This window comes from Somniosus microcephalus, chromosome 7, assembly GCF_052327205.1.
Source record: "Somniosus microcephalus isolate GS21.2 chromosome 7, FLI_Smic_1.0, whole genome shotgun sequence".
Taxonomy (NCBI): domain Eukaryota; kingdom Metazoa; phylum Chordata; class Chondrichthyes; order Squaliformes; family Somniosidae; genus Somniosus; species Somniosus microcephalus.
Genome location: NC_140993.1, coordinates 158,416,153 through 158,443,883, shown reverse-complemented (window position 1 = coordinate 158,443,883; position 27,731 = coordinate 158,416,153). Strand labels below are relative to the sequence as shown.

The window sequence follows — 27,731 nt, the reverse complement described above, 5'->3', positions numbered from 1 at the left end:
AGGGGAGGTGGTTAGACTCTCATTTGTTGGAGATAGTCTTTGCCTGGCACTTCTATGGCGCGAATGTTACCTGCCACTTATCAGCCCAAGCCTGAACGTCGTCCAGGTCTTGTTGCATGCGGGCATGGACTGCTTCATTATCTGAGGAGTTGTGAATGGCGCTGAACACTGTGCAGTCATCATCGAACATCCCCATTTCTGAACTTATGTTGGAGGGAAGGTCATTGATGAAGCAGCTGAAGATGGTTGGGCCTAGGACACGGCGGTGCATCACAGGCAGTGGTTGCTGTGTAGATTCTTTCAATTAATCATTGGATGGAAGCAAAATTAGCTAATGGAAATTGTTGGTTTTCCTCTTTGCCTCTAGAATATTGAGCTCCCCTGCTGCTTCTTTAAAATGTTAACCATCTACCTTAGCGCTGTGGAAGCACATTTTACAGCAATGAGAAAAATGGTGAGAGTCCACTGTGGATAGCTAGTAGAGCCAATCTGACCAATTACCGCCCCATCAGTCTACTCTCAATCATCAGTAAAGTGATGGCAGGTGTCATCGACAGTGCTATCAAGTGGCACTTACACACCAATAACCGGCTCACTGATGGCCAGTTTGGGTTCCGCCAAGACCACTCAGCTCCCGATCTCATTACAGCCTTGGTCCAAACATGGACAAAGGAGCTGAATTCCAGAGGTAAGGTGAGAGTGACTGCCCTTGACATTAAGGCAGCATTTGACCGAGTGTGGCATCAAGGAGCCCGATTAAAACTGAAGTCAATGGGAATCAGGGGGAAAACGCTCCACTGGCTGGAGTCATACCTAGCACAAAGGAAGATGGTTGTGATGATTAAAGGTCAATCATCACAGCCCCAGGACATCACTGCAGGAGTTCCTCAGGGCAGTGTCCTAGGCCCAACCATCTTCAGCAACTTCATCAATGACCTTTCCTCTAACATAAGGTCAGAAATGGGGATGTTCACTGATGACTACACAGTGCTCAGCACCATTCACAACTCCTCAGATAATGAAACAGTCCATGCCCGCATGCAACAAGACCTGGACGACGTTCAGGCTTGGGCTGATAAGTGGCAGGTAACATTCGCACCACAGAAGTGCCAGGCAATGACTATTTCCTACAAGCGAGAGTCTAACCACCTCCCCGTGACATTTAACGGCATTACCATCGCCGAATCCCCCACTATTAACATCCTGGGGGGTCACCATTGACCAGAAACTTAATTGGACCAGCCACATAAATACTGTGGCAACAAGAGCAGGTCAGAAGTTAGTTATTCTGCGGCTAGTATCTCACCTCCTGACTCCCCAAAGCCTTTCCACCATCTACAAGGCACAAGTAAGGAGTGTGATGGAATACTCTCCACTTGCCTGGATGAGTGCAGCTGTAACAACACTCAAGAAGCTCGACACCATCCAGGACAAAGAAGCCCACTTGATTGGCATCCCATCCACCACCTTAAATATTCACTCCCTCCACCACCGGCGTACCGTGGCTGCAGTGTGTACCTTCTACAAGATGCACTGCAGCAACTCGCCAAGGCTTCTTCAGCAGCACCTCCCGAACCCGTGACCTCTTCCACCTAGAAGGACAAGGGCAGAAGGTGCATGGGAACACCACCACCTCCAAGTTCTCCTCCAAGTCACACACCATCCTGACTTAGAAGTATATCGCCGATCTTTCATCGTCACTGGGTCAAAATCCTGGAACTCCCTACCTAACAGCACTGTGGGAGTACCTTCACCACATGGACTGCAGCGGTTCAAGAAGGCGGCTCACCACCACCTTCTCAAGGGCAATTAGGGATGGGCAATAAATGCTGGCCTTGCCGGCGACACCCAAATCCCATAAGCGAATTAAAAAAAAAGAGCTGCACATTGTTGTTAAATACCCTGACCCGTGGCAAAAACCTTTCACTCCTGCTCCTGTAAGATTTCTGCCACCAGTGCAATTTTCAAATGAAAAATTGATATTTTAAACTGTCGGAATTTGCAATTTTTGCACAGATTCACAAAAAAAGCTAATTTCTGACAGCATGCAAGAAGTTACAATATTTCATTATGTTTTAATCACATTTGCAGGATTATGATCAAATTATACCTCTAGTACATCATAGCTCAGAAGAAGCAGCCTGCTAGCCATTTTCCTCAGAGGTGCATACAGATTTCAGGATCATCATTTGAATTTTCACACATCACAATTGACACATTAGGAGTAACATTAACAACAAGAGATTATTCTCCCATTATGTGCTATTTAGCCCAGATTGACCAGGTCTCTCACATCCGAATGCCACAGAGACAATTTCCTTCATGACAGCAGGCAGAGTAGTTTAGCTGCTACTAGAGTGGCCATATGACACATATTCCCTTCTGTGAAAAGTTGTGGCTGATCTGTGTCACAGCTGCCAAAAACAAGAAAATTAGATTTGTATGTTTATACTTTACTTATGTTTCTTATAAGTTAAAGGTTTCCATATGGAAGTTAAAACTAATGGAACTAATTACTAACTGATCTGGCTATTTTGATGATTACACCTCTATTGTCTCCATAGAAAGGTTTTGGAGCTATATATTGCTTTCAAGTCGATATATAATGATTTAAAATTTGATATGCCATATAATTATGCTTACATGCAGATTACTGTCTGAATTTCTGGCCTCTGAATAAACAGTGCAAATTGCTCTTGCATCGGGTTCATGAAGTATACTGACTTGCTATGAATCACGTGCTAACTGTATTAGTTCAATTTAAACATCATTATAAACGGGAAGTGCATGGAATCAACAAACAAATGCCAATCCCAAACCAAATTTGTAAGAATGTAAACCAAATTTAGATTGATTTAAATTAATTTAGATTTGTGTACATGTCTTGATTTAAGTGAACCTGGAAGAGTTTACCTGAGACCTTGAAGTGAACATCATCTCAGGGAAATCAAAATGGCCTTGTAAATTGCATTTACCAGTGTAAATTGGTTTATGTTGAGTCTTCACAGTTACTATGCATTGATAGATAATGCATCTAATGCTCTTTTGAGAGTTTTTTTGTATCATGTTCAAATTCAAATTTGCAACGTTATGGGCAAAGAGCAGGGGAGTGGGAATAATTGGATAGCTCGTTCAAAGAGCTGGCATAGGCTCGATGGGCTGAATGGCCTCCTTTTGTGCTGTATGATTCAATGGTTCTATGATTCAAAGAAATAATTGATAGATAGTTCAACAAATCAATCCTGGAAAGTTCAGATTCATGCCCTCTTCCATTGTATTTTGCTTTAAGTTCATTTCTGCTTTCTGATTTCTCTTTCCAACTAAATAGAAACATAGAAACATAGAAAAATAGGAACAGGAGCAGGTCATTCGGCCCTTTGCACCTGCTCCACCATTCAATATGATCATGGCTGATCCTCTATCTCAATACCATATTCCCGCTCTCTCCCCATAATCCTTGATGCCTTTTGTGTCCAGAAATCCATCTATCTCCTCAAATATATTCAGCGATGTGGCCTCCACAGCCTTCTGTGGTAGAGGATTCCACAGGTTCACCACCCTCTGAGTGAAGAAATTTCTCCTCATCTCAGTCCTAAATGTCCTACTCCGTTTCCTGAGACTGTGACCCCCCTCGTTCTAGACCCCCCAGCCAGGGGAAACATCCTCCCTGCATCCAGTCTGTCTAGCCCTGTCAGAATTTTATACGTTTCAATGAGATCCCCTCTCATTCTTCTAAACTCTAGTGAATACAGGCCTAGTTGACCCAATCTCTCCTCATACGACAGTCCTGCCATCCCAGGAATCAATCTGGTGAACCTTCGCTGCACTCCAAAGGAGACCAAAACTGCAGTGTCCTGTTATCACATCCTTTATAATAGACTCTAGCATTTTCCCTGCTACTGATGTTAGGCTAACCGGCCTGTAGTTCCCTGTTTTCTCTCTCCCTCCTTTTTTAAATAGTGGCATTACATTTGCCACCCTCCAATCTGCAGGAACTGTTCCATAATCTATAGAATTTTGGAAGATGACAACCAATGCATCCATTATTTCCATGGCTACCTCTTTTAGTACTCTGGGATGCAGATTATCAGGCCCTGGGGATTTATCGGCTTTCAGTCCCCTTAATTTCTCCAGCACTTTTTTTTACTAATACTAATTTCCTTTAATTCCTCCTTCTCACTAAACCCTCACATTTCTGGGAAGTTATTTGTGTCCTCTTCCGTGAAGACAGAACCAAAGTATTTGTTTAATTGCCCTACCATTTCCTTGTTCCCCATTATAAATTCTCCCGTTTCTGACTGTAAGGGACCTACATTTGTCTTCACTAATCTTTTTTCTTTTTATGTACTTGTAGAAGCTTTTACAATCTGCTTTTATGTTCCTTGCAAATTTACTCTCATACTCTATTTTTCCCCTCTTAATCAATCTCTTGGTCCTTTTTTGCTGAACTCTAAACTGTTCCCAATCCTTAGGCTTGCTACTTTTTCTGGCAACTTTATATGACTCCTCTTTGGATCTAATACTATCCTTAATTTCTTTTGTTAGCCATGGTTGGGCCGCTTTTTCTTTCGTGTTTTTGCGCCAGAAAGAAATGTATAACTGTTGCAATTCATGCATTCATTCCTTAAATGTTAGCCACTGTCTATCTACCGTCATGCCTTTTAATGAAGCTCCCCAATCTGTCATAGCCAACTCACTCCTCATATCTTCATAGTTTCCTTTGTTTAGATTTAGGACCCTAGTTTCAGATTGGACTACTTCACTTTCCATCTTAATGAAGAATTCTATCATGTTATGGTCACTCTTCCCTAAAGGACCCCGCACAACAAGATTATTAATTAACCCCTTCTCATTGCATAATACCCAATCTAGGATAGCATGTTCCCTAGTTGGCTCCACAATGTACTGGTCTAAAAAACCATCTCGTACACACTCCAGGAATTCATCCTCCACAGTATTATTGCTAATTTGGTTTGGCCAGTCTATATATAGATTAAAAGTCACCCATGATTACTCTAGTGCCCTTGTTACATGCATCCCTAATTTCCTGTTTGATGCTGTCCCCTACATTACTACTACTGTTTGGAGGCCTATAGACAACTCCCACCAATGTTTTCTGCCCCTTGGTGCTTCTTAGCTCCACCCAGACTGATTCTACATCTTTATTTTCTGAGCCTATATCCTTTCTCACTATTGCTCTGATTTCATCCTTTCCTAACAACGCCACCCCACCTCCTTTTCCTTTTTGCCTGTCCTTCCTAAATATCGAATATCCTTGGATATTCAGCTCCCAGCCTTGGTCACCCTGCAGCCATGCCTCTGTAATCGCAATTATATCGTATCAGTTTACATCTATTTGCGCTGTTAATTCATCTACCTTATTACAGATGCTTCGTGCATTCAGATACAGTGCCTTTAGATTTGTCTTTTTAACATTTTTAGACATCTTAACATTTTTTTGTACTATGGCCTTATAGATTTTATTTTGCTACATGCTTATCACGTTATACATCAAGTACATTTGTCTTTCCCTTAGTTACAGTCTAAAAAACATATTCTTTGCTAACATTGAAGGTCAGCAATTTCGGGCTTTTTTTAACCACCTAATGCAATACTATAAGTGAAGATCAAATGTATTTTAAGAAGAATTTGCAAATTGCAGTAAGAAAGAAGCATGGTAAAAAAAAATATTTGCAAGCTTTATAATCTTTTCTATGAATTTCAATATGAAGGTTGATTGAGATATAAATATATGTAAGCTGATTCAACTGGCTGTTGTACCTAATGTCCTTTAACTTTTGTCCTATGAGAGAGATTTTCTTTGACGTAGTGTTCTTTTAAAATGTTCTTTTTTTTTAACTTTTCCTTATTGCCCCCTCCTCACGTGTTCACACTATCTTATTTGGTCAGAAGGCTAGAATGTTTCAGGCCAATGACACTTCTATAGTTGTCCTGTCATTTATGCTCATTGGCCATTTGCCAAAAAGTGCATTTAAGCAGTGCAAAAATGCACCCCCTCCAATCTCTGGTCTGTTTTCTCTCCCACATTGGCAATTTTGCTTCTTGGGCAGAAACCACAGTGTGAATAAACACATATAACTTGAGGATGAGGAAAATATTTTTATAGAGTAGCTTAATGTTTTACAATAATATGTTGCTTGATTCAACCTTTTATGTTGTGGAAGCTTGTTCTATAAATATAAATGCACATTTTGTATAACTAACTTTCATTGTAATTACAAACCATGCAAATTGAGGCATTTAGTTTGACATGTGTAAAATGTTTAATACAGATGTACAAGTTTGTTTGCAATCACCTATGCTAGAGTACAAGCTGCCTGATCTTGTAAATAAATCAGAGGCTGAAATTCTTGGTTTTAAAGAGCCCATCTGGACTTCATAGGCATTTCCCTAGAGAGATCTACTAACTTCTGCCACATATATTGTGCACTGATGATAGACGTAGCCCATGGCAAGAAGCTGATCAACCGAAGCAAATGGACTCCTGTCAGAAACCCACAAGGGAGGCGAGCGTCTTGCCCACAGAAATGGGAAATAGAAAAAAAAAAGCTCTACACATGGGAGCTGCAAACTAGTCCCAGCAGGTCTTCATTCTTCAAATATTACTAAGGTTCTTAGCTTTTATGTGTGTCTCTGCTCTCTCCTGACTTGCCCTTTGACCTGAAAGTTTAAGCTTTTATCGTATTTGGAAGTGCCTATCTAGCTAATTTGTTCTACAGAGAAGTCTGAGTTTTACAGAGCAGCACAGGATTTAGAGCCTCAGAGACAAAAACTCACAGTGCTTGCTAAATTGTACAGGAAGAGTATTGGTTTACATGTTAAAATATGGGAGTTGATGAAACTTTTATTATTAAACCACTCTTGTAATCTTCACCCATCTTACCTTATTAAATTGCCATGTCAGAGCCAGCAGTACTGGTTAGCCCACACAGCGTCTTGTATCAAACCTGTTTTACGTTTGTTATGGTCTGTAAGACCTCCCCATGAGCTGATGATGACCACAGGATGAAAGGGCCATGCTCATTTTGCTTCCCTGAACAGAGGTGTAATTACTTTTTCTGCCAACTGCTGTAAATTAATCTCCTGTGTTTTTTTTGACAAAAGCTGGTAATATTGAAGAGCTTTGAAATTATGAGGCAGCTAAGGTTTCTCTTGAGATTCTTTTCAGTGGGCGATCGGATATTAAATATGTGTACACAATTTTTTTAGAATGCAGGGCTTTTCAGCTAAATTATAAAACAGTTTCTTATTGTACACTAATTGGGAAAACTGGAATCTTTACTATGTTCAGTTTTCACTAATATTGCTGCTTAAGAAAAACGCAGAATTCTAACATTTTTTTATCACAGTGAAGTTTTATTTAATTTTTTCCCCTTTTTTCACTTGGTTGGTGACTAATGCTGTTTATAATTTCGAAATGCCAACAGCCCTCCAGTCCTTCACCCCAGAGAGATAATATACATTCTTTATTTGTGAGTTTCAACAGTGATGTTGGCAGGCTATTTAAACATGGGAATGTTGCATAGCTATATATATCTCTGTTCTCACCCAATATCCACAAGTGGACACTTACAGGCAGGAATCATTGCATAGTGGTCTTAATTGAGAGGGTGTTTTTTTTTCTCCACCCCAGCCAGTGAGGCTGAGACCAATTGTAATATTCCCACTCTCACTGAAATGAGATCAGCTAAATTAACACAAATTAGGCATAATAACTGAGGCCACACTGTTAAGTAATTAGAAAACCTTGGTATATTATGGGAAATATTTTCTGTCTGGCGTTGTTCCTGTATGAACACTTAATGTTGTAGTATTAAATAAAATGTATTTAAAAAGTGCACAGAGGGATTTCACATGAGCATGTTAAGCTTTTGTATGAACAGCATTGATTGCCAAATATACATCTGTAATTATTAACTTAAATAGCAAAAATATGATTGCTCTAATTTGACAAATTCAAAAGAAATGTAAAAAAAATAAAGGAATATAAATAAATAACACTTAAAAAGTCTTAGAACTATGCAATTATAACAATTCAGAATTAAGCCACTTCAGTGCTGTATTTAACAAAAAAGTGTAAAAGACATTAGCCTAGAAAATCCTTGCAAGTGCAATCCCAGCAATTATGCCGGGATCACTTCCACTGCAGAACTCTGCCATTGACCCCACCAAAGTTCACAGGGTCGAGGGAGGAGCCTTCGTGTATGGGCCTTTGGCAGCTTGCAGTGCATTTGTGATGCACCTCACTGAAGACCCCTGAAATATCTGCCAGCCTCCTCCTGGGGAGAGGAATCTGAGTGTGCTTGCCCTTACAAAGGTAGCTTCTTCAAATCCGGGCCCCCCCTCCACCCCCAGCCAAACAAAAACTTTTGCACCAAATCTTCAGGGATCCAAGCCCTAACCCAGCCTGAACACCCACTTTCTCTGGGATCAGGTAATTATGCCTGGTGAGACCACCTGCACTGATTGCACGCTGGGTTGTGACTTGGGGAATCCCCCTGTTCCTGGCCCCCTTACGAGGCCATTCCAGGATCATCGGCGCAAGGCTGGGATCTGCCGTATCTACGTTTTGGCCAAGTTTGTGGCTGTTCTGATGTAAGTCTGCTGGAACAATCATGTCGTTTTGGGGCCATTATATATTTTTCCGTAACTAACCACAAGCATACAATGAAGCAGCAAATGTTTTAATATAATTCCCTATATGTGTTTTCTTCTACTTTGTAGCTTTAGCAATTTACTAATTTATAATGACAGTGACTTGACTATACCTTTGCAGCCTTTCCTTAATTCATGTCCTGTATGTTATTAAGTAATTAGATGGTATCTCTGTTTGATTGATTTAATTACCTAAAGGTGCTTCTTCAAGCAAACCAATTCAGTAAAGAGTGGACAGACATACATATTCATTGACTGATATATCAGACCAAAAAAAATCCTTCCCTCTTTGCTGCCTATATCCCCAAACAACAGTTGTACTGTTCAGTTTAGCGGTTATTATGCTATGCTTGAGAGCAACTGGTGTTCCCTCACCCTCCACCTATCATTCAAAAGGACTGGGCTATGACTGCTGTCATTTGTTTTTCAGATCGTTCTAAAAATCCCAGAATAAGATAAAAACAGATTTTAAATGTTTTTATTCTTATTAGGTATACTTTGCAGCTGTTGCTCAGTAGAAATTCCAATTATGACTTAGCAAGGATACATTTTCTGATAAAAATGTAAACTTACTTTTGTACTATTTGGGCAACACTTTTATGTTGCTTAAGAGTTTGTACAGAAACAAAACAAATATATGCACAATATAGTAAAGGGAAAATATAGAAAGAGCTTGCATTATATAGCACTTTATTACATTCCCAGGACACCTCAAGTCACATCAAATTAATTACTTTTGAAACATAGGAGCTGGTTTTTGGTTTGGGCGAGTGATGGGTGGTGAGTGAAGCAGCCTGCCACCCGCCACCCGCCACCTGCCATCCGCCCATTGGTCAGAGGGACCAGAAAATCCAGCAGCTGCACTGCAGAGCTCAGCCAGTCCAGGTAAGTTAAGGACATGGGAGGCATTCCTGGGGGAGGACTACAGAGGGTTGGACATTGCAGGAGTCGATTCCCATATGGCTAGGAGGAGTATCAATGGTCTTCCTGACCCCACAAAAATCATTTTGACTTAGCTTTTCTGGAGCGTTCTGCAGTGGTTCCTTTAAGGACCGCTGGTTAGGCCACTCAACATGAGTACCAATGGGTGGAAAGTGCGCGGCATATTCTCTGCCCACTGGTACTTAAAGATTGCATCAAGATCCTATTGACACCACAGGATCTTGATTTGCGTGGGCTAATGAGGTGTCACGAGTTTTTGTGGGCTCCTGGGCATATCAAGGAACCCACCAACATGGCACTGGCCCGGGTGTTGGTGGGACCAAAGCGAGAAGTGCTGCATGCGACTGCCCCATTCCCAGCCTAGTATTAAGGCCTAAATTGGGGCCCTAGTTACTATTATATAGGTACATTTTGCGCAGAGCATCATCCCAGAAACAGAAAATCAGATATATGATCAGGTGTTGTTGGTTGAGGGAAGAAAAGTGACCAGGATACTGTTACGTCCATGTATAATAAGACACAGACTGCGGAGAACGGTACAACAGGTGTTTACTCAACGTGGCTCAAACTGCAACTGAACTGTACAGATTACTACTCAGTGTTATATACAGGTGTGGTCACTGCCGGTACTGCAGTATACATGAGCTGTAAAAAATAGTTCCCTCCTTAAAGGTATATACATAACAATTCCGCCCCTTTTAGATTAACAGTACCATACACTCATTTAACAATTAAATATCAAACTAATTACAATTAACACATTTAACATGCAACATTATATATTCAGTCTTTGGGGAGGCCTCCTGATCCTTTCTGGATAGTGCCTTTCCCGAGTGTCTTGCTCTTGGTGCGGAGGTGATTCTGGCCCCCTGTCGTCGGTTGGTTCATCAGCTTCCGATGCTACTGTTTCTGGGGTAGATGCGACCTGTACGTCGGGTTCATTACCAGGTACGTATGGGCGAGGCATGGGGTTGACTTGTTCTTGTGACTCTAGGATCTGGTCAGCATGGCGTCTCACGATGCTCTCCCCAATGTCCACTGTGTACATAGGTGGGCCCTGCCATGTGCATATCGGTCCTGGCTGCCATTTTTCTGTTCGGTAGTCGCGGGCCAAGATTGGTTGCCCTACATTGAAGCTCCTTGTTGGCTTCTCATGGATGTGCTGGAATTGCTTACTCTCACCATCTCTTCGTACGTTTGGTCTGAGCAAATCCAGGCGAGATCTTAACCTTCGTTTAAAGGACATCATGGCTGGGGCCTGGTTGGTGACTGCATGTCACATTCCGGTAGGCGAACAGGAAATTGTCCACCTTGTGCTGCAGCGGATGATTTGGAATTCCTCATGGTAAGATGCAGACCCTTCTACCTGTCTCGGGAATTCACAGCTGTTATCATCACTGCAGTCTACATCCCACCACATGCTAATGCCAAACTAGCACTGAAGGACCTCTACAGGGCCATCAGCGAACAACAAACTGCGCACCCAGACGGAGCTTTTATCGTCGCGGGGGACTTCAATCACATAAACCTAAAAACTGTACTACCGAAATTCCACCAGAATGTTTCCTGCCCCACAAGAGGGGAGAACACTCTGGATCAAGTCTACACGAGCATTGTAGATGCTTATAAGGCCATTCCCTGCCCCCACCTTGGGAAGTCTGACCACCTCTCCCTGTTTCTAGCCCCGGCATACAAACCGCTCATCAAAAGAGGGAGAACATCAGTGAGAGCAGTGAAAGTATGGCCAGAGGGGGCAGTATCGGAGCTTCAGGATTGCTTCGAACGCACTGATTGGGGCATGTTTGCCCATAATGACATCGAGGAATACGCATCCACAGTGCTATTCTACATTAATAGCTGCGTCGAGGTCGTCACGACCCATAAAAATATCAGGACATACCCCAACCAGAAACCCTGGATGAACGGAGAGGTCCGCTCACTGTTGAAAGCACGCGACGCAGCATTTAAATCTGGCGATGCGGTGGCTTACAGTGCAGCTAGGACCAACCTAAAAAAGGGGATCAGGACTGCCAAAACGAAACAGACACTGCGGATAGAGGATCATTTCCACAACAACTCGGACCCCCGGCGCATGTGGCAAGGCATCCAGTCCATCACTGACTACAAGGGCAAAAACACCAGCCCCCCGGTTAGCGATGCCTCCCTTCCGGAGGAGCTTAACAACTTCTACGCTCGCTTCGACAGGGACAACAGGGAGCCGACTACCAAAGCCTTGCCACCCCCGGAAGACCAGGTGCTCACTCTGTCGACCTCCGACTTAAGGGGTGTTCTATGCGGAGTGAACACACGAAAGGCTGCTGGACCGGATAGCCTGGACGGGTACTCAAGGAATGTGCTGATCAGCTGGCTGATGTCTTCACCGCCATCTTCAATCTGTCATTGGCCCAGGCAGTAGTCCCTACATGCTTCAAGACCGCTACCATTATTCCTGTGCCAAAACAAACGGCTGTGACATGCCTGAACGACTATCGACCTGTCGCACTCACACCCATCATAATGAAGTGTTTCGAGAGACTGGTCCTGGCTCACATCAAAGCCAGTGTTCCCGCCTCTCTTGACCAACACCAGTTTGCCTATCGTGCAAACAGATCAACAGAGGATGCAATCACAACTGCTCTACACTCGGCACTGAAGCACTTAGATGGTAAGGAGACCTACATCAGAATGCTGTTCATAGACTACAGCTCAGCATTCAACACTATCGTCCCCAACAAGCTGGCCACCAAACTCCAAACTCTTGGCCTGAACACTTCCCTCTGCAACTGGACCCTGGACTTCCGAACAAACAGACCCCAGTCTGTCAAATTAGGTAACCACACCTCCCCCCACCCCGACCCTGAACACGGGGGCCCCACAAGGATGTGTGCTGAGCCCCCTCCTCTACTCCCTCTTCACCCACGACTGTGTGGCTGTTCATGGTTCCAACACCATCATCAAGTTTGCGGATGATACCACGGTAGTAGGCCAGATCACCAACAACGATGAGTCAGCCTACAGGGAGGAGGTCCAGCATCTCGTGAAGTGGTGCGCCAATAACAACCTGGCCCTTAACATCAAGAAAACCAAAGAAATCATTGTGGACTTCAGGAAGTCTAAAGGCGGAAGTCACACCCCCATCCACATCAATGGGGCTGTGGTGGAAAGGGTGGACAGCTTTAAGTTCCTCGGAGTCCACACCACGGAAGACCTCTCCTGGTCCCTCAATACCTCCTCTCTGGTGAAGAAGGCCCAGCAGCGCCTATATTGCCTAAGGAGGCTGAAGGGATGTAACCTGTCACCCCTGATCCTCTCTAACTTTTACCGCTGCACAATAGAGAGCATCCTGACAAACTGTATCACAGTATGGTATGGCAGCTGTAGCTACTATGACCGGAAAGCCCTGCAGCGGGTAGTCAAAACTGCCCAAAGCATTACCGGCACCTGGCTACCGACCATAGAGCATATATACCAGAAACGCTGTTTACGGAGGTCACGGTCCATCATTAAAGACCCTACCCACCCCAGCCACAGTCTGTTCGCCCTCCTGCCATCTGGGAGACGCTACAGATGCATTTGCACCCGTACGACCAGATTTAGGAACAGCTTCTTTCCCAGGGCTGTCATCCTACTGAACTCCACAAATAAACTCTAAAGCCTGCACATCTGCCAATGCACTTTATTATGGTTATGTTAATGTATTACAAGCCAAATGTATGTTGAATGTTTAAATGTCTTAATCTAAATGTACACTCTCGGGAGCCGCAAGCCTACATTTCATTGTACTGCACTTGTGCACTAACAATGACAATAAAAGTTGATTTGATTTGATTTGAATGTTGTCATTGTACATAGCCTTTATTGCCTTCTTAAAGGTTTGTACGAACCTCTCAGCCAATCCATTTGTGGCTGGATGATACGAGGCGGATGTGTAATGCCTTACCCCATTCTTTTTCGAGAACCTCCGGAACTCTTCGGACACAAACTGTGGTCCGTTGTCGGAGCACATCTGTTCTGGCAAGCCATTCCTGGCAAAAATGGTCCGTAGGACTGCAATAGTTTTCTCTGTGGTGGTGGAGGACATTTTGATGACCTCAGGCCATTTCGAGTGCGTATCCACGGCTATTAAAAACATTGAGTCCATGAATGGACCAGCAAAATCAATATGCACCCATTGCCATGGAGATGATGGCCACTCCCATGGGTGTAGAGGGGCCTGTGGTGGTGCATTTTGGACTTTCTGGCATCCTGAGCAGCTCTTGGTCAGGTCCTCGATTTGTTTATCGATTCCCAGCCACCACACATAAGCCCTGGCTAGGCTTTTCATTTTTACCCCTCCCAGATGACCCTCATGAAGCTCATTGAGCACTCTATCCCTTAACTTGTGTGGAATTACCACTCGGGATCCACACATCAAGGTCCCCCGGCACACTGACAGCTGTTCGCTCCTTGTCGAGAATGCTGGCAACAATGAGTCGCCATGTGCTGGCCATCCCTTCACCGTCAAATCATATACCCGAGACAGTGTCGGGTCATTTCGGGTTTCCTTTTCGATACTAGCGTTAGTTACCGGTAGGTATTCAACTACAGTCGAATGGAATATTTCGACAGGATCCACTGCTGGTGCTTCCTCCGCAGTAGGCAGTGGCAGGCGTGATAGCCCATCAGCATTTCCATGCTGTTTCGTGCCTTTATATTCAATCTCATAGTGGTGCGCCCCTACAAAAAGTGACCACCTTTGTAGTCGTTGCACAGTCATCACCGGAACGCCCTTCTTCGGATTAAAAATGGAGACAAGAGGCTGGTGATCAGTCAGCAAGGTGAATTTCTGCCCGTGCAGATAGTGATTGAACTTTTTCACTCCCCACACTAGGCTGAGGGCCTCCCTGTCAATCTGGGCGTAGTTACGCTCGGCTGAGGTTAGTGATCGTGACGCAAAGGCTATTGGCCTCTCTGAGCCGTCCGAGAATTTGTGCGACAGCACCGCTCCAATGCCGTAGGGTGACGCATCACATGCCAACCGAATTGGTAATGCCGGGTTGTAATGGGCCAATACCTCTTTCGATGTGATTAGTGTTTTGCTCTTCTGGAAAGCTCATTTACATTCATCACTCCACTTCCATGGCACCCCAGTTTGCAGTAGGGTGTTCAGTGGGTGTAGTATTGTAGACAAATTTGGCAAGAACTTATGGTAGTAGTTTACCAGCCCGAGGAACGACCTCAGTTGTGACACATTTTCCGGTGCTGGAGCCTTGACTACTGCCTCAATCTTCTCTGGGGACTTATGTAACCCTTCTTTATCGATAACGTGGCCACAATACGAGACCTGTTTTCTAAAAAACTCGCATTTGGGGAGGTTAGCTCGGAGCCCATATTCCTGCAATCTAGTGAGCACCTGCTCCAGGTTGGCAAGGTGATCACTGTCATTTTCACCCGTGACCAGGATGTCGTCCAAATAACACTGGGTCCCTGGGATCCCTTGCAGGACTTGTTCCATTGCCCTCTGCCAAATAGCCGGAGCAGATGCTACCCCGAATACCAGCCAGTTGTATTGGTAGAGACCTTTATGGGTGTTGATTGTGAGGTATTTTTTTGATGCTTCTTCTACCTCCATTTGTAGATACGCCTGGGCCAGATCAATCTTAGTGAAGCGTTTCCCTCCAGAAAGCGAGGCAAAAATATCTTCAATCCGCGGAAGTGGATATTGTACGGTGTGAAGGACCGGGTTCACTGTTACCTTAAAGTCCCCACAGATGTGAACCTTCCTTGGTTCCCCAGGCGTGCTGCTCAACGACTTTTTCATCACAGGGATGATGGGTGTAGCCCACTCGCTCCAGTCTACCTTGGACAGTACACCTGAACGTCATGCCTTTTAGTGTTCCGAGTCCTTGCTGGAACATTTCTTTTGCGTCAGTTAGGATCTTTGACAGTCGCCCAGGTGTGACGTCATCATCCTTTTTGTCAGCCACAGTCAGTGCCTGTATGGAATGCCAATCCAGTTGTATTTTCCGGATCCATTCACGCCCCAGTAATGGTGGTCCTCCATCTTGCAATACATACAGGTCTAGTTTTGGTGTTTCCTTACTGTTATATATAATGGTCACCCTTATTTTTCCTTTGGGGTAGACTTTTACCCCGTGTACGTCTTCAAAATAATTTTTCTGTCTCTCAAGGGTATGTGTGAGAATAGCCGCTCGTAGTCCCGTCGGTTTATGACTGTTAGGGCTGATCCTGTGTCCAATTCCATCTTTACCTGGACTCCTGCTATCTTGAGAGTGACCCAAATGGTTCGGTGATCCTCCGTTGTGATCACATAATGTAGTTTCAGACAACTCAGTTCCCTGCTTTCGGAGTCGTTATCACTCTTTTGTTCATCTGAACTATTCTCCGTCATCTTATGTACCTTCTTGTACTTTCCTTTGGTAGGTTTCTTATTGCTGGTTTTCTTTCCCGGCCTGCAGACTCGTGCTATGTGTCCTACTTTTCCACACTGTCTGCACACTTTGTCTTTGAACCAGCAATCATTGTGGTCGTGTGTTGTTCTGCCGCAGTGATAGCACTTCTCTGTTCCATATGACGTTTCATTTGTGCCATATTCTTGCGGTCTCTGTTGTATCTCTGCAGCGCCCCGTGCTGCTGCTTCATATGATACCGCAATGCTGAAAGCCTTTTCCAGCATACGGTCCTTTTCAGATAAAAGCCGTTTCTGGGTTCCTTCACTTTGAAGCCCACACACAAACTTGTCCCTTAAGGTATCTGCCAGTCCCGCTCCAAACTGGCAGTGTTTCGATAGTTTGCGCAGTTCTGTTAAATAATCAGCATTGCTTTCATCCTTATGCTGGTTCTGTTTGTGAAACTTGAATCTTTCTGCTATCAGCAGCGGTGTGGGGTTTAAATGTTCCTTTAGTGTCGTTACTATGTCTTCAAAACTCTTTTCCATTGGCTTCGTTGGGGTTACTAGATTTCGTAATAAACCATACGTCTTTGCACCCATTAAATTTAACAATACCGACGCTTTCTTGTCATCTGACACCTCATTTGCCTTGCAGTACACCTCTATTCGTTCGACATATGTAGTCCAATCTTCGACTTCATTGTCAAATGCGGTGATACTGCCACTCTTCGGCATTTTGGGTGTGGTTTAAAATGGCGTCTCCCAATGGCTTAAAATGGCATCTCCTGCGCTTTCCTTCCTCCTCCGCTGCTGCCGGTTCTCTTGGCAATGGCGGCGCCTCACGGGTTTCTGCGCGTCTCTCTCTCCCTCTCTCCGACGCTGCTTGGCCCCTGAACACCGGCGGCGCCCTGTGCGCTCTGCTCTCTCTCTCTCTCCCCCGTCGATGCTGCTCGGCCCTTTGCTGTGCTGCTCGGTCGGGCTCTAGCCCGCCGCTGTCCAGGAAGGATCTGCGCACTACCTGTTGCCAGCCCGTTTCGCTGGACCACCTCAACTGGAAAGCCAAGCCTGGCTCTCGACAGCCTCCCCTGCAATTCTTGAGTCTCTGCTGGATGACTGGGCGGTTACGCCCGAGTCTCTGGCCTTGACCTCCAATCCACTGATCTTCAGGAACGAATCCCCGGGAGGTGATGCAGAGTTGCAGGTAGGTTCGAACCTGCCTCATCGCCAATGTTACGTCCGTGTATAATAAGACACAGACTGCGGAGAATGGTACAACAGGTGTTTACTCAACGTGGCTCAAACTGCAACTGAACTGTACAGATTACTACTCAGTGTTATATACAGGTGTGGTCACTGCCGGCACTGCAGTATACATGAGCTGTAAAAAAATAGTCCCCTCCTTAAAGGTATATACATTACAGATACTAGTATTGTTAATGTCCATCTGAAGAGACAACTTAATTGCACAGGAGGATTTTTAGCATTTGAGCATAAAGCATCTCCCGGCCAGAGTGCAAAAAAGAAAATTAGGTGAGGAGGACCGTCTGCCTGTAATGGAGCCCATCCTGTAAATGAATGAAAATTATGCTGTCTCTGTTGTGGGACGGCAATCCTCCTTGTCCTGTTTGCCTTATTGCATTCTGCCTGGATGATACTTTATACTCCAGCACTAAAGAAGAAATCTGTCCTAATATGTCAAGTGCTCTGCCTATAGAAGCAATGACAAAACTGTTCCATCTATTACAAGGATACCTACAGCTAAAATGCACCATAGACTGATAATAGTCCATGCACTCAAACTCTCTGCCTCCCCTTCCTTCCAAATGTGCTGAATAGTTATCATGGGTAGAGTGCTCTAAGTGGCAAAGAGATCCACCCTCCTTCCTATCACCTCCTGAAGCACTACACCTGCTCCGCATACCATCAAGTAGGTGGTTTGTGTTGCACCACTCCATCTTAGGGATAATTTTAGCCTAACCTGTCTGATGGGAAACTGACAGGATCTGATCAGCTTCCTGTTTTACACCCCACCTGATTTTACTTTCCATTGAAGTCAATAAAAAGTAAAATGGGGCAGCCGATCAGATCCCGTCATAAAACCACATACCTTTATGGGCCTCTTTTGGCCCTGGCTCCTCTTCCCACTAGGTTGGCCTGGCGGGAAAGCCAAACTGGCTTTGCAGTTCAGCCCTCTAGTTAAAATAATAGTCGGGCCCCAATGACGTCATCGGAGCCCGATCTGCGTATTTAAAGAAGAACCCTGCCAGTTACCAGCGGGTGTCCCTCTCGCCTGCTCAGAAGAACAGGTTAAATTAGAAACCTACGAGAAGACAGTGGGACCTCGGCAGGTAAGTCCCAGGAGCAACTGTCCACCTGGCAGGTGGACAATGTTAAAATCGTATCAGTAAAATACACTGGGTATTGCATCCTTCCTATTGTATATTTTGTTTATACAATATGTAATAGGATAATTTAAAATATATTCTGTTTTAATGGTGATAATTACGAGTGCAGAGGGTAATTTAATTCTCATTATGCCATGTGAGGCTAAGATTTTTTCAAACATTACTTGTCACCATCTAAAAAAAATCCCTTTAGCACAGATTAGTATTAAATTTGTAGGAGAGTCTCAACCCCCAAGTACAATGAACCCGAAAATCTGCTGCGTTTCCAGTACTCTCCCGCTGTAAGTACAACAGAAGGGCTTGGAATTAAGGCAGGACCCAGATATAGTCTGCTGAGTGAGAGCAGGAGTACTGGCCCATGGTCCACCAGAAGCGGGGTCCACCCAGGAGTCCAGGCCTGGATTGTAGCCTGGATCCCCAAAGATCTTCAAATTTTGGCAGCATTTTCCAGCCCCCTTACAAAGGGGTTTGGAGCAGAGCATTCATCTTCCCTGGGGAGGGGGAGCACTGGCACACCAAATGGCAACATTTTCGCCCTCCTTAGATAGGCGGGTGTCCAGGATGTGCCCCCTAGTGGTGTAAGTACCCACACAAATTATTTATGCAACATCACCTCCCCTTGACTCTCAAACTTTTGCAGGGTCAGTCAGTGCCTGAGGTTACTGGTGTAGATATGTAGCTCTGTTATTTGTTATAATAAAAAGTTTACCCTTGGAGACTGCAAAAGGAAAGTCACTATTGCCTATTTATTTCTAATACAGCAAGGTGTATTTGTGGTATTGCTGTTCTGAAGTATATTGATAGCAGTGAAGATGAAAGTATCGCTGCTCGTCAGCTAATTCTGTATGCATGTGACTTACATCACATTTCTGTGATAAAGTAGTTCATCATACAGTAAATATCAAAATATATCTTGGTTAACAGAAGCTAATGGATCCTTGAGAATTAATCCAAGGGAGACATCTCATTGAGTCAAATATACAGATGTTTGTGTACAGTTAGGCAGCACTGTTTATAAGCAAAATTGAGGTCCCATGTAACAGTAGAGTGGAGTGAATCCGCAGGAAAGAGGACCTCATATTTTGGTGCTTTTCTAGATACAGGCTTAGCCTTTACACGATTTGGATTGTAATATGTCCCACAGATGCTTTATGAGGAGAGGCTGAATTGTGCCATAGTTGGAGTATGATTCTCCTTCATTCTCATTGTAAACAGTGAGAGCTGCTCAAGTTTACATACTGTTGGTACTCCCTGCCCACTGACAGCAGCCTAAGCATACAAATTACAGAGCCTGGTAGGAAGGAAGAATGATTCAAATTAGTTACTGGCTCTTTTCTCATTCAGGGTTTCTGTCCAGAAGGAATAGGCTGGAGATGGGAGCATAGCTAGACTATACTTTAAATAATTGTGTACTTTTTTTAAGGCACCCCATCTGGTACATATATGGAGTTTGTCCAGAGTGAGGCATAATTGTTTCATCATGGAGGCAGATATGGAGTAAAGACTGGCTTGCAGAGCTGTTTCAGGCTCCAGATCTTAGTTGAAGGGGTGTTGGCTTGTTCTGAATCCTGAGGAGCATAGTGAAGCCCTAAAGTAAATGTAATATCTGTAGATAGTGGAATCATCTGAATCCAAAATGAGATTAGAACCTTAAAAGACTTCATTGTTTCCATTATTTTTTAAGTATTATAGCATACCATGTAATCAGTTTTTTTAATTTTGGGTCCTTTTTCACGGCAGTGGCTACCATACCTGATACCTATATTAAGCCAGGTGACATCCATACTCAAGAATTAATGGTTGCGAAAATCCAGAATTGACAACTGGGAAATTACCCAATCATTATACAGTATGGCATTTTATTTCCTAACCTCTGGTGTATATCATGACCTGTTTGCCCAAAGAATAGGGATTAGATTTTGTTAAAGGAAATAAAAATTTGACAAAAGTTTTCTTTTTCAGGGGGAAGTTTTACATCGGCATCAGGAATTTACACAGGAAGCAATTCACTTACAAATTCTACAGCCTTTAATAGTTCACAGCAGGTATTGCACCTTATTATTTTATATTTTTGTGTGAACAATATTGTAGGATTAAATTAATGCAGCACTAAATCATACCTGAAGAAACAAATACCGGAATAAATCCAGCAATACTACTAATATTATACATCAAACCATATTATTTTGATAATTCCTTGCTATTTTTAGGAGAATATTATAATTTGCAAATATTAATATAGCTCTCTAAATTTAAAATAGCAAAACTGGAAACAAAAACAGCAATCTGATAGGGCCGATTTTAACTGGTGCAAATGGGGCAATAATACAGTCAAAACAGCCACTGCTATTTTGAAAGGGGCCTATGGCTGGGCGACCGAAGCACCTGCCTGTTTCCGGTGGTAGGCCCCATTTAATATACAAATTGGAATCCTATGATGTACACAGGACCCTGGTTGCTATTTTAGGAGAGAATTAATTGGAGCTTGTACTCTCTGATTAATTCCACAGGCAATAGCGAAGAGGCCCAGCAACAATAAGTTTGAAATTATTATTGTGGGGTCAGGAGGGGCACAAGCACAAACCCTAATGTGTTTGGAGTACTCAACCCACAATTCTCTCTGTCACTCTCTTTCTTTGTCTCACCCTCACACACACATCTTCAGTACTGTACACATTTCTTTCATTCTTCCGACTTCTGCTGACTTTAGTGTTCTTTATTGGCCCTGTACCACATATCTCTCCAGCACAGGGCTATGTGTTCCGGCTCATCTCTGAAATCTTTTTCAAGCTTAACCTCATAATCTCAAGTGAGCAACAAATTTTGTATGTACAACGATCTCTACAGCTTTCTTTTCAGACAGTATCGACCAATTCGGAATATGCAGCAGACATTCAGGTACCTTCTGTATATCAGTATCATGGTTTATGTTATTGACATGGGAGTCCCTTGAAGACTCAATGGGGAGAAATTAGTCCCAATTACACCCATTTTCTGTGCAGAAAACCAGGGTAAAAAATACCACTTTTATTTGGTTTTGCCCCACTCCCTAATGATGCCTGAAATATGTCCAACATCATATTTAGCCTCAGACAATATTCAGACATCCTTGGCAACTGCCTTAATCAGGTACTAGGTGGCTTGCATATGTTAGTAAGGGGCTTAATGCCTGTTTAAGAACTTTCTTCCAGAAATTGGGCAGCAGTTGTCAACAAACAGGAATGTTTAAAAAAAAAAGTAACCTCAAATGGAGCCATGAGGAACAGCCCAGCTTCACAGCACTCCTGAGGGGCACTGCCAGTCGCGCTAGCCTTCTTCCCGTTGTCCTCCCTCTCCTCCCACGACCTACCCGAGGGCTGCTACCAGTGAGGCAACTGGCCCATATTGGAAATCTTCAAACCGACAAGCTGCCAAGGAGGAACAGCAGGCACCTGCAATTTGCTGGTAATATTGCAATGAGGCCCAAGGCTCAATTTTGGGTGAACCTCGGGCCTCCAGCTTCTGGCATGCGCTGGGATCGCACCTGCCTTTCTGCACACAAAAACGGGCCTAGATGAATTTTTAGCCCAGTAAATTATTCCAGTGAGTACCTGAGGCATTCAAACCAGAAAAATCTCAGTTACAATCCCTGAATTGTGCTGAGTAACTGATCTCAGCTAGGGCAGCAGTGGGAGTTCTGAAATTGGCCTTAATCCTTTTAGGTTAGGGAGGGGAAGTATCAGTTAAGGTTCCACTCATTATTGTTATCTAATGACCTTTACTGGAAGTACGCATGTGTAGAGATTGAGTGAGGATAGGATCGTGCTTGGGTGTGATGCCCCCCATGAAAATAGCACTCCAATATTTACTGTCAAAGTTCATACATGAATAATGGCCTCTTGGGCAAGTTTGGGGAGGAAAGTTATTTTAAAAAGCATTGTTACAATAAAGTACATTCTTAATTTTAGGCTTAGTGCGTAACTGTATAATGTAATGTACTAAGCCTTGCAGACCAGGAAGGTCCCAGTTTCAGTCCCTGGTCTAGGCAGAGTTAGCTGATCTCAATCCGGGCAGTGGTGAGTCATTATAATTGCCCCCATTGTCACTGGACTTGGGAGAGGAAAAATCAGCCAGGGTGTCTGCACTTGAAAGCTATTTAATAACTCTTGCTAGAGTGTGTGCTGTAAAGTCTGTTTCTGCATGTGTGAATTTTGGGTGAGAACAAGATCAGGCTCAGATGTGAGGATTCTACACTCCATCTGGTTGCATAACCTGCCGACATTCATGGTCTAATCCTATCTATCCAGTCGTAGCCAGAGTAGCTCCTGCAATAGCTTCTCTTCCCACTCCTGCACCGTTACCTCTGGAGTCCCCCAAGGATTTAAGCCTTGGCCCCCTCCCAATGTTCCTTCTAAGTTGCGCGGCCGCATGGCCATGCAGCACTCTGCCAGTCCCATGCAGCCTGGGACCAGCTTTTCCAATGTCAAGTTTCACACATGCGCAAAACTGTGAATGGGCTGTGCAGCCCCTTAAAGGGGCCACACACCCAAAAAAAAATTAGGTGGAACATTGCCCCCTCTTATTTCTCATCTACATGCTGCCTCTCAGCGACATCATCCGAATACACAATGTCAGGTTCCACGTGTACGCTGACGACACCCAACTCTACCTCACCACCACCTCTCTTGACCCCTCTGCTGTCTCTAATTTATCAGACTGCTTGTTCGACATCCAGTGCTGGATATGCAGAAATTTCCTCCAACTAAATATTGGGAAAACCAAAGCCATTGTCTTCGGTCCCCACCACAAACTCCGTTCCCTAGTCAGTGACTCCATCTCTCCCTGTCTGAGACTGAACCAGACCGTTCGCAACTTTGGTGTTGTATTTAACCTCGAGGTGAGCTTCCGACCACATATCCATGCCATCACCAAAACCGCATACTTCCACCTCCGTAACTTCACCCAACTCTGCCCCTGCCTCAGCTCATCTGCTACTGAAACCCTCATCCATGTCTTTGTTACCCCTTGACTTGATTATTCTAATGCTCTCCTGGCTGGCCTCCCAGCTTCCATCCTCCATAAACTTGAGCTCATCCAAAACTCTGCTGCCCGTATCCTAACTTGCACCAAATCCTGTTCACTCATCACCCCAGTGCTCGCTAACCTACATTGGCTCCTGGTCCAGCAATGCCTCAGTTTTAAAATTCTCATCGTTGTTTACAAATCCCTTCATGGCCTCACCCCTTCTGTATCTCTCTAACCTCCTCCAGCCCTACAACCCTCCAAGATCTCTGCGCCCCTCCAATTCTGGCCTCTTGCGCATCCCCTATTTTAATTGCTCCACCATTGGCTCCCGTGCTTTCAGCTGCCAGAGCCCTAAGCTCTGGAAATCCCCCTCAAACCTCTCCACCTTGCTACCTCTCCTCCTTTAAGACGCTCCTTAAAACCTACCTCTTTGACCAAGCTTTTTGTCATTTGTTCTAATATCTCCTTATGCGGCTCGGTGTCAAATTTTGTTTGATAACTCTCCTGTGAAGTGTCTTGGGACATTTTACTGCATTAAAGTTGCTATATAAATGCAAGTTGTTGCTGTTGTTTACTATCATACATGAAGAATGAGCACTCTCTTCAGAACAGACAAAAAAGTAAAATCACACGACAATAGATATTGCAGCTGCCAAATTTCAAAGGTGGCTCATGTAACAGCTCACAAAAGGAGTTTTGGAGCAAACTGTTCTTAATTTCTCAAGATTGGTTCCAAAGACAAACCCTCAAGCTGTAACAATGCCTTTTTAAATGCAATGTAAATATTGTTGGAAGTATATGCTTGGAAAGTTTCAGCTTATGTTTAATAGAAGAAAATTGTATAAAGTCAAATGTAAGTGTGAGCAGTAATTAAGCAGTGCAAAACAGTAATTCCAAACTGAGTTCCCAGAGGGAGGAAAGGTCAGAGGGCAATACAAGCTTCACACTGCAGCTTTGACATCGCAGCGCACCAAGAAGTTTGGCTTGCAGGTGCCAACGGTACAGTATTAGTGTAAGCGAGAAAGCTTCCAAGAAGTGCATTTCTCATTGTTTTGCTTCACACGGCTGCAACGGCTTGCTGTTTATATATTTTTTTAATTTACTTGCTAATAACTGCCATTCAATTTCCACTCTTGTCAATCAGCAGAAAACTAGGAGGCCAGTAAGCAGCACTTTGTGCATTGCTTTGGTTCTGCACACAAAGCACTCTGCCCAACCATCATTTCACAATGATCCAAATAGTCAGTGTAACTCTTGTTCGCCTCTCACATTACTCCACAAATGCTGCATTGCTAGGTACAGTTTAACAACAGCATAAAGCTTTCCACACTGCTCTTACCCCTTTGAGCAGTCACTTTGAGAGCAGAATTGTTCAAAGCCAATAACCTTGGCTACCCATCCTCCTGGTTCATAGAAACATAGAAGATAGGAGCAGGAGTAGGCCATTCGGCCCCTCGAGCCTGCTCCACCATTTAATGAGATCATGGCTGATCATCCAAATTCAGTACCCTGTCCCTGCTTTCTCCCCATATCCCTTGATCCCTTTAGCCTTAAGAAATATATCAAACTCCTTCTTGAATATATTTAATGAATTGGTTCAAGAATAATATACAAAAGACAGACCGAAAAAGCAGGAGAATATACAAAATTGGGATTGAAAAATTTAAAGTTATTGGCCCAGATTTTGCAGTCAGGGGCGAAGGAACGGTGCTCATTGTTCACTACGCTGACAGTGCCCACAGAGTTTTTGTGGGCATTTGAACAGAGGCTTGTTGTCATCGGGCATCTGATTCAGCGTGACACCCTCTACAGGGAATCTGAGGCGTCTGTGAGAGGAGAAGCAACAGCGAGGTTCTTCAACCAATCAGATTGAAGAATACTCACTGAGGACACGCAGAATCTAAACCAAGACGTATAAACCACGAAGTATAAATTAGCTTTAAATCATATACAGGAAACAAAATAAAGATTGGAAAAGAAAGATGGGATTAAGAGAGAGAGAGTTAAACGAGACAGAAAAAGAAAAATAATAATTTCTTTTTAAATCTTCAACACTGATTAAATTCTGAAGAAATAAGATTCTACACTTGTAAAATTAAATTTTCAGGACCAGAGAGGTTGTTTGGCAGTAATTATAACATCACACTGTTAAAAATTCACTTGCACCTGAATGCACCAGCCCTAACTTTTTCTGTCATGTTTAGCAGATAACTAGTAGATAGGTACCGCAACTTCACGTCCTTACTTTGATTTCAATGCCGAGTCTATCTGCGAGGCAACTCTGACCACAACTTCCAGATTTCCACGTTTAACTGCGTATGTGCGTACTCCGGAAGTTGCTGTCCGAGTTACTCCATAATAATGGTGAGCACTGTTAGCCTCACCGTTATTCTCAATGCAAATTAGGGGCCAGTGTTGTAGTGAGTAAAAATGAGTAACTCTTGTTTTAACATATTCGTAATTTTGTTGTAAGGTGGCCCACACACAAGGCCATTACCTTGAGGCTTTGTGACCTCTGAGGTCTCTATCATCAAGAGATTTTCTCTGATCACTTCCTTGTATCCTTTCTCTCACATATCCCCTGCCTTCCCCCAACAATTCAGCAATCACCTTCCACACCTGGAAAAAGCCACCCTCCAACACTCATGTCCTCTCATATAGTTACCTCCCCCAACTTTGTCCCATAGAAACATAGAAGATAGGAGCAGGAGTAGGCTATTCGGCCCCTCGAGCCTGCTCCACCATTCAATGCGATCATGGCTGATCATCCAATTTCAGTACCCGGTCCCTGCTTTCTCCCCATACCCCTTGATCCCTTTAGCCTTAAGAAACATAACCAACTCCTTCTTGAATATATTTAATGAATTGGCCTCTACTGCCTTCTGTGGTAGAGAATTCCACAGGTTCACCACTCTCTGGGTGAAGAAATTCCTCCTCATCTCTGTCCTGAATGGTCTACCCCTTATCCTTAGACTGTGACCCTTGGTTCTGGACTCCCCGACCATCAAATCTAGTCTGTCCAGTCCTGTCAGAATTTTATAAGTTTCAATAAGATCCCCTCTCATTCTTCTAAACTCCAGCGAGTACAAGCCCAATCATCCCAATCTCTCCTCATACGTCATTCCTGCCATCCCAGGTATCAGCCTGGTGAATCTTCGCTGAACTCCTTCCATGCCAAGAACATCCTTCCTCAGATAAGGCGACCAAAACTGCACACAATACTCAAGATGTGGTCTCACCAAGGCCCTGTACAACTGCAGCAAGACATCCTTGTTCCTGTACTCAAACCCTCTCGCTACGAAGGCCAACATATCATTTGCCTTCTGAACCACCTGCTGCACCTGCATGCTTACCTTCAGCGACTGGTACACAAGGACACCCAGGTCTCGTTGCACTTTCCCTTTTCCCAATCTATTGCCATTGAGATAATAATGTGCCTTCCTGTTTTTGCCACCAAAGTGGATAACCTCACATTTATCCACGTTATATTGCATCTGCCATGCTTTTGCCCAATCACCCAACCTATCCAAATCATCCTGGAGTTTCTCGGCATCCTCCTCACAGCACACATGCCCGCCGAGCTTTGTGTCGTCTGCAAATTTGGAGATATTACATCTAGTTCCCTTGTCTAGATCATTAATATACATTGTGAATAGCTGGGGTCCAAGGACCAATCCCTGCGGTAGCCCACTAGTCACTGCCTGCCACTCAGAAAAAGACCTGTTTATTCCAACTCTTTGCTTTCTGTCTGCCAACCAGTTCTCTATCCAAGTCAATACCTTGCCCCCAATCCCATGTGCCTTAACTTTACACGCGAATCTCTTATGCGGGACCTTATTAAAAGCCTTCTGAAAGTCCAAAATACACCACATCCACTGGTTCTCTCTTATCTATTTTACCAGCTACATCCTCAAAAAATTCCAGTAGATTAGTCAAGCACGATTTACCTTTTGTAAATCCATGTTGACTTTGCCTGATCCTGTCCCTGATCTGGGATGACATTTTTGTCCTCTTCAACCATTGCCTTGCCTTGCCATCTCCAATGTTCTTGTCCCGATTAGAAACGAATGGCTTTCCATCTCTACTGCTTCGCCAGTACAGTAGCCACTTCCAGGGCCTCAACACCATTGGCCATAAGCTGAAGCATATTTGGCAAGTGACTAGTCTAGCTATCTATCACCAAAGATGGCTTAAATTACCTCAAGTTCTGCCATTCCTCTCTTACCACTGTCAAGTCCTCCTACTACTCTAAAATCATCTGGAAAAGCAGGAACAATGCCAAACTCCTCCACTACACAAAAAACTGTCTCCTC

At 43.9% G+C, this 27,731-nt stretch overlaps 1 protein-coding gene across 2 annotated transcripts in view; it reads left to right on the top strand.

Annotated features, from left to right (window-relative positions):
• Nucleotides 1–27,731, top strand: part of eya1 (EYA transcriptional coactivator and phosphatase 1) — a 296,767-nt gene that overhangs the window by 85,363 nt on the left and 183,673 nt on the right. For both annotated transcript variants that reach the window (XM_085993147.1, XM_085993148.1), the window contains one exon: nt 20,377–20,459. In XM_085993147.1, coding sequence (XP_085849273.1) covers nt 20,377–20,459 — 83 coding nt within the window. The remainder of the gene's footprint in view (nt 1–20,376; nt 20,460–27,731) is intronic.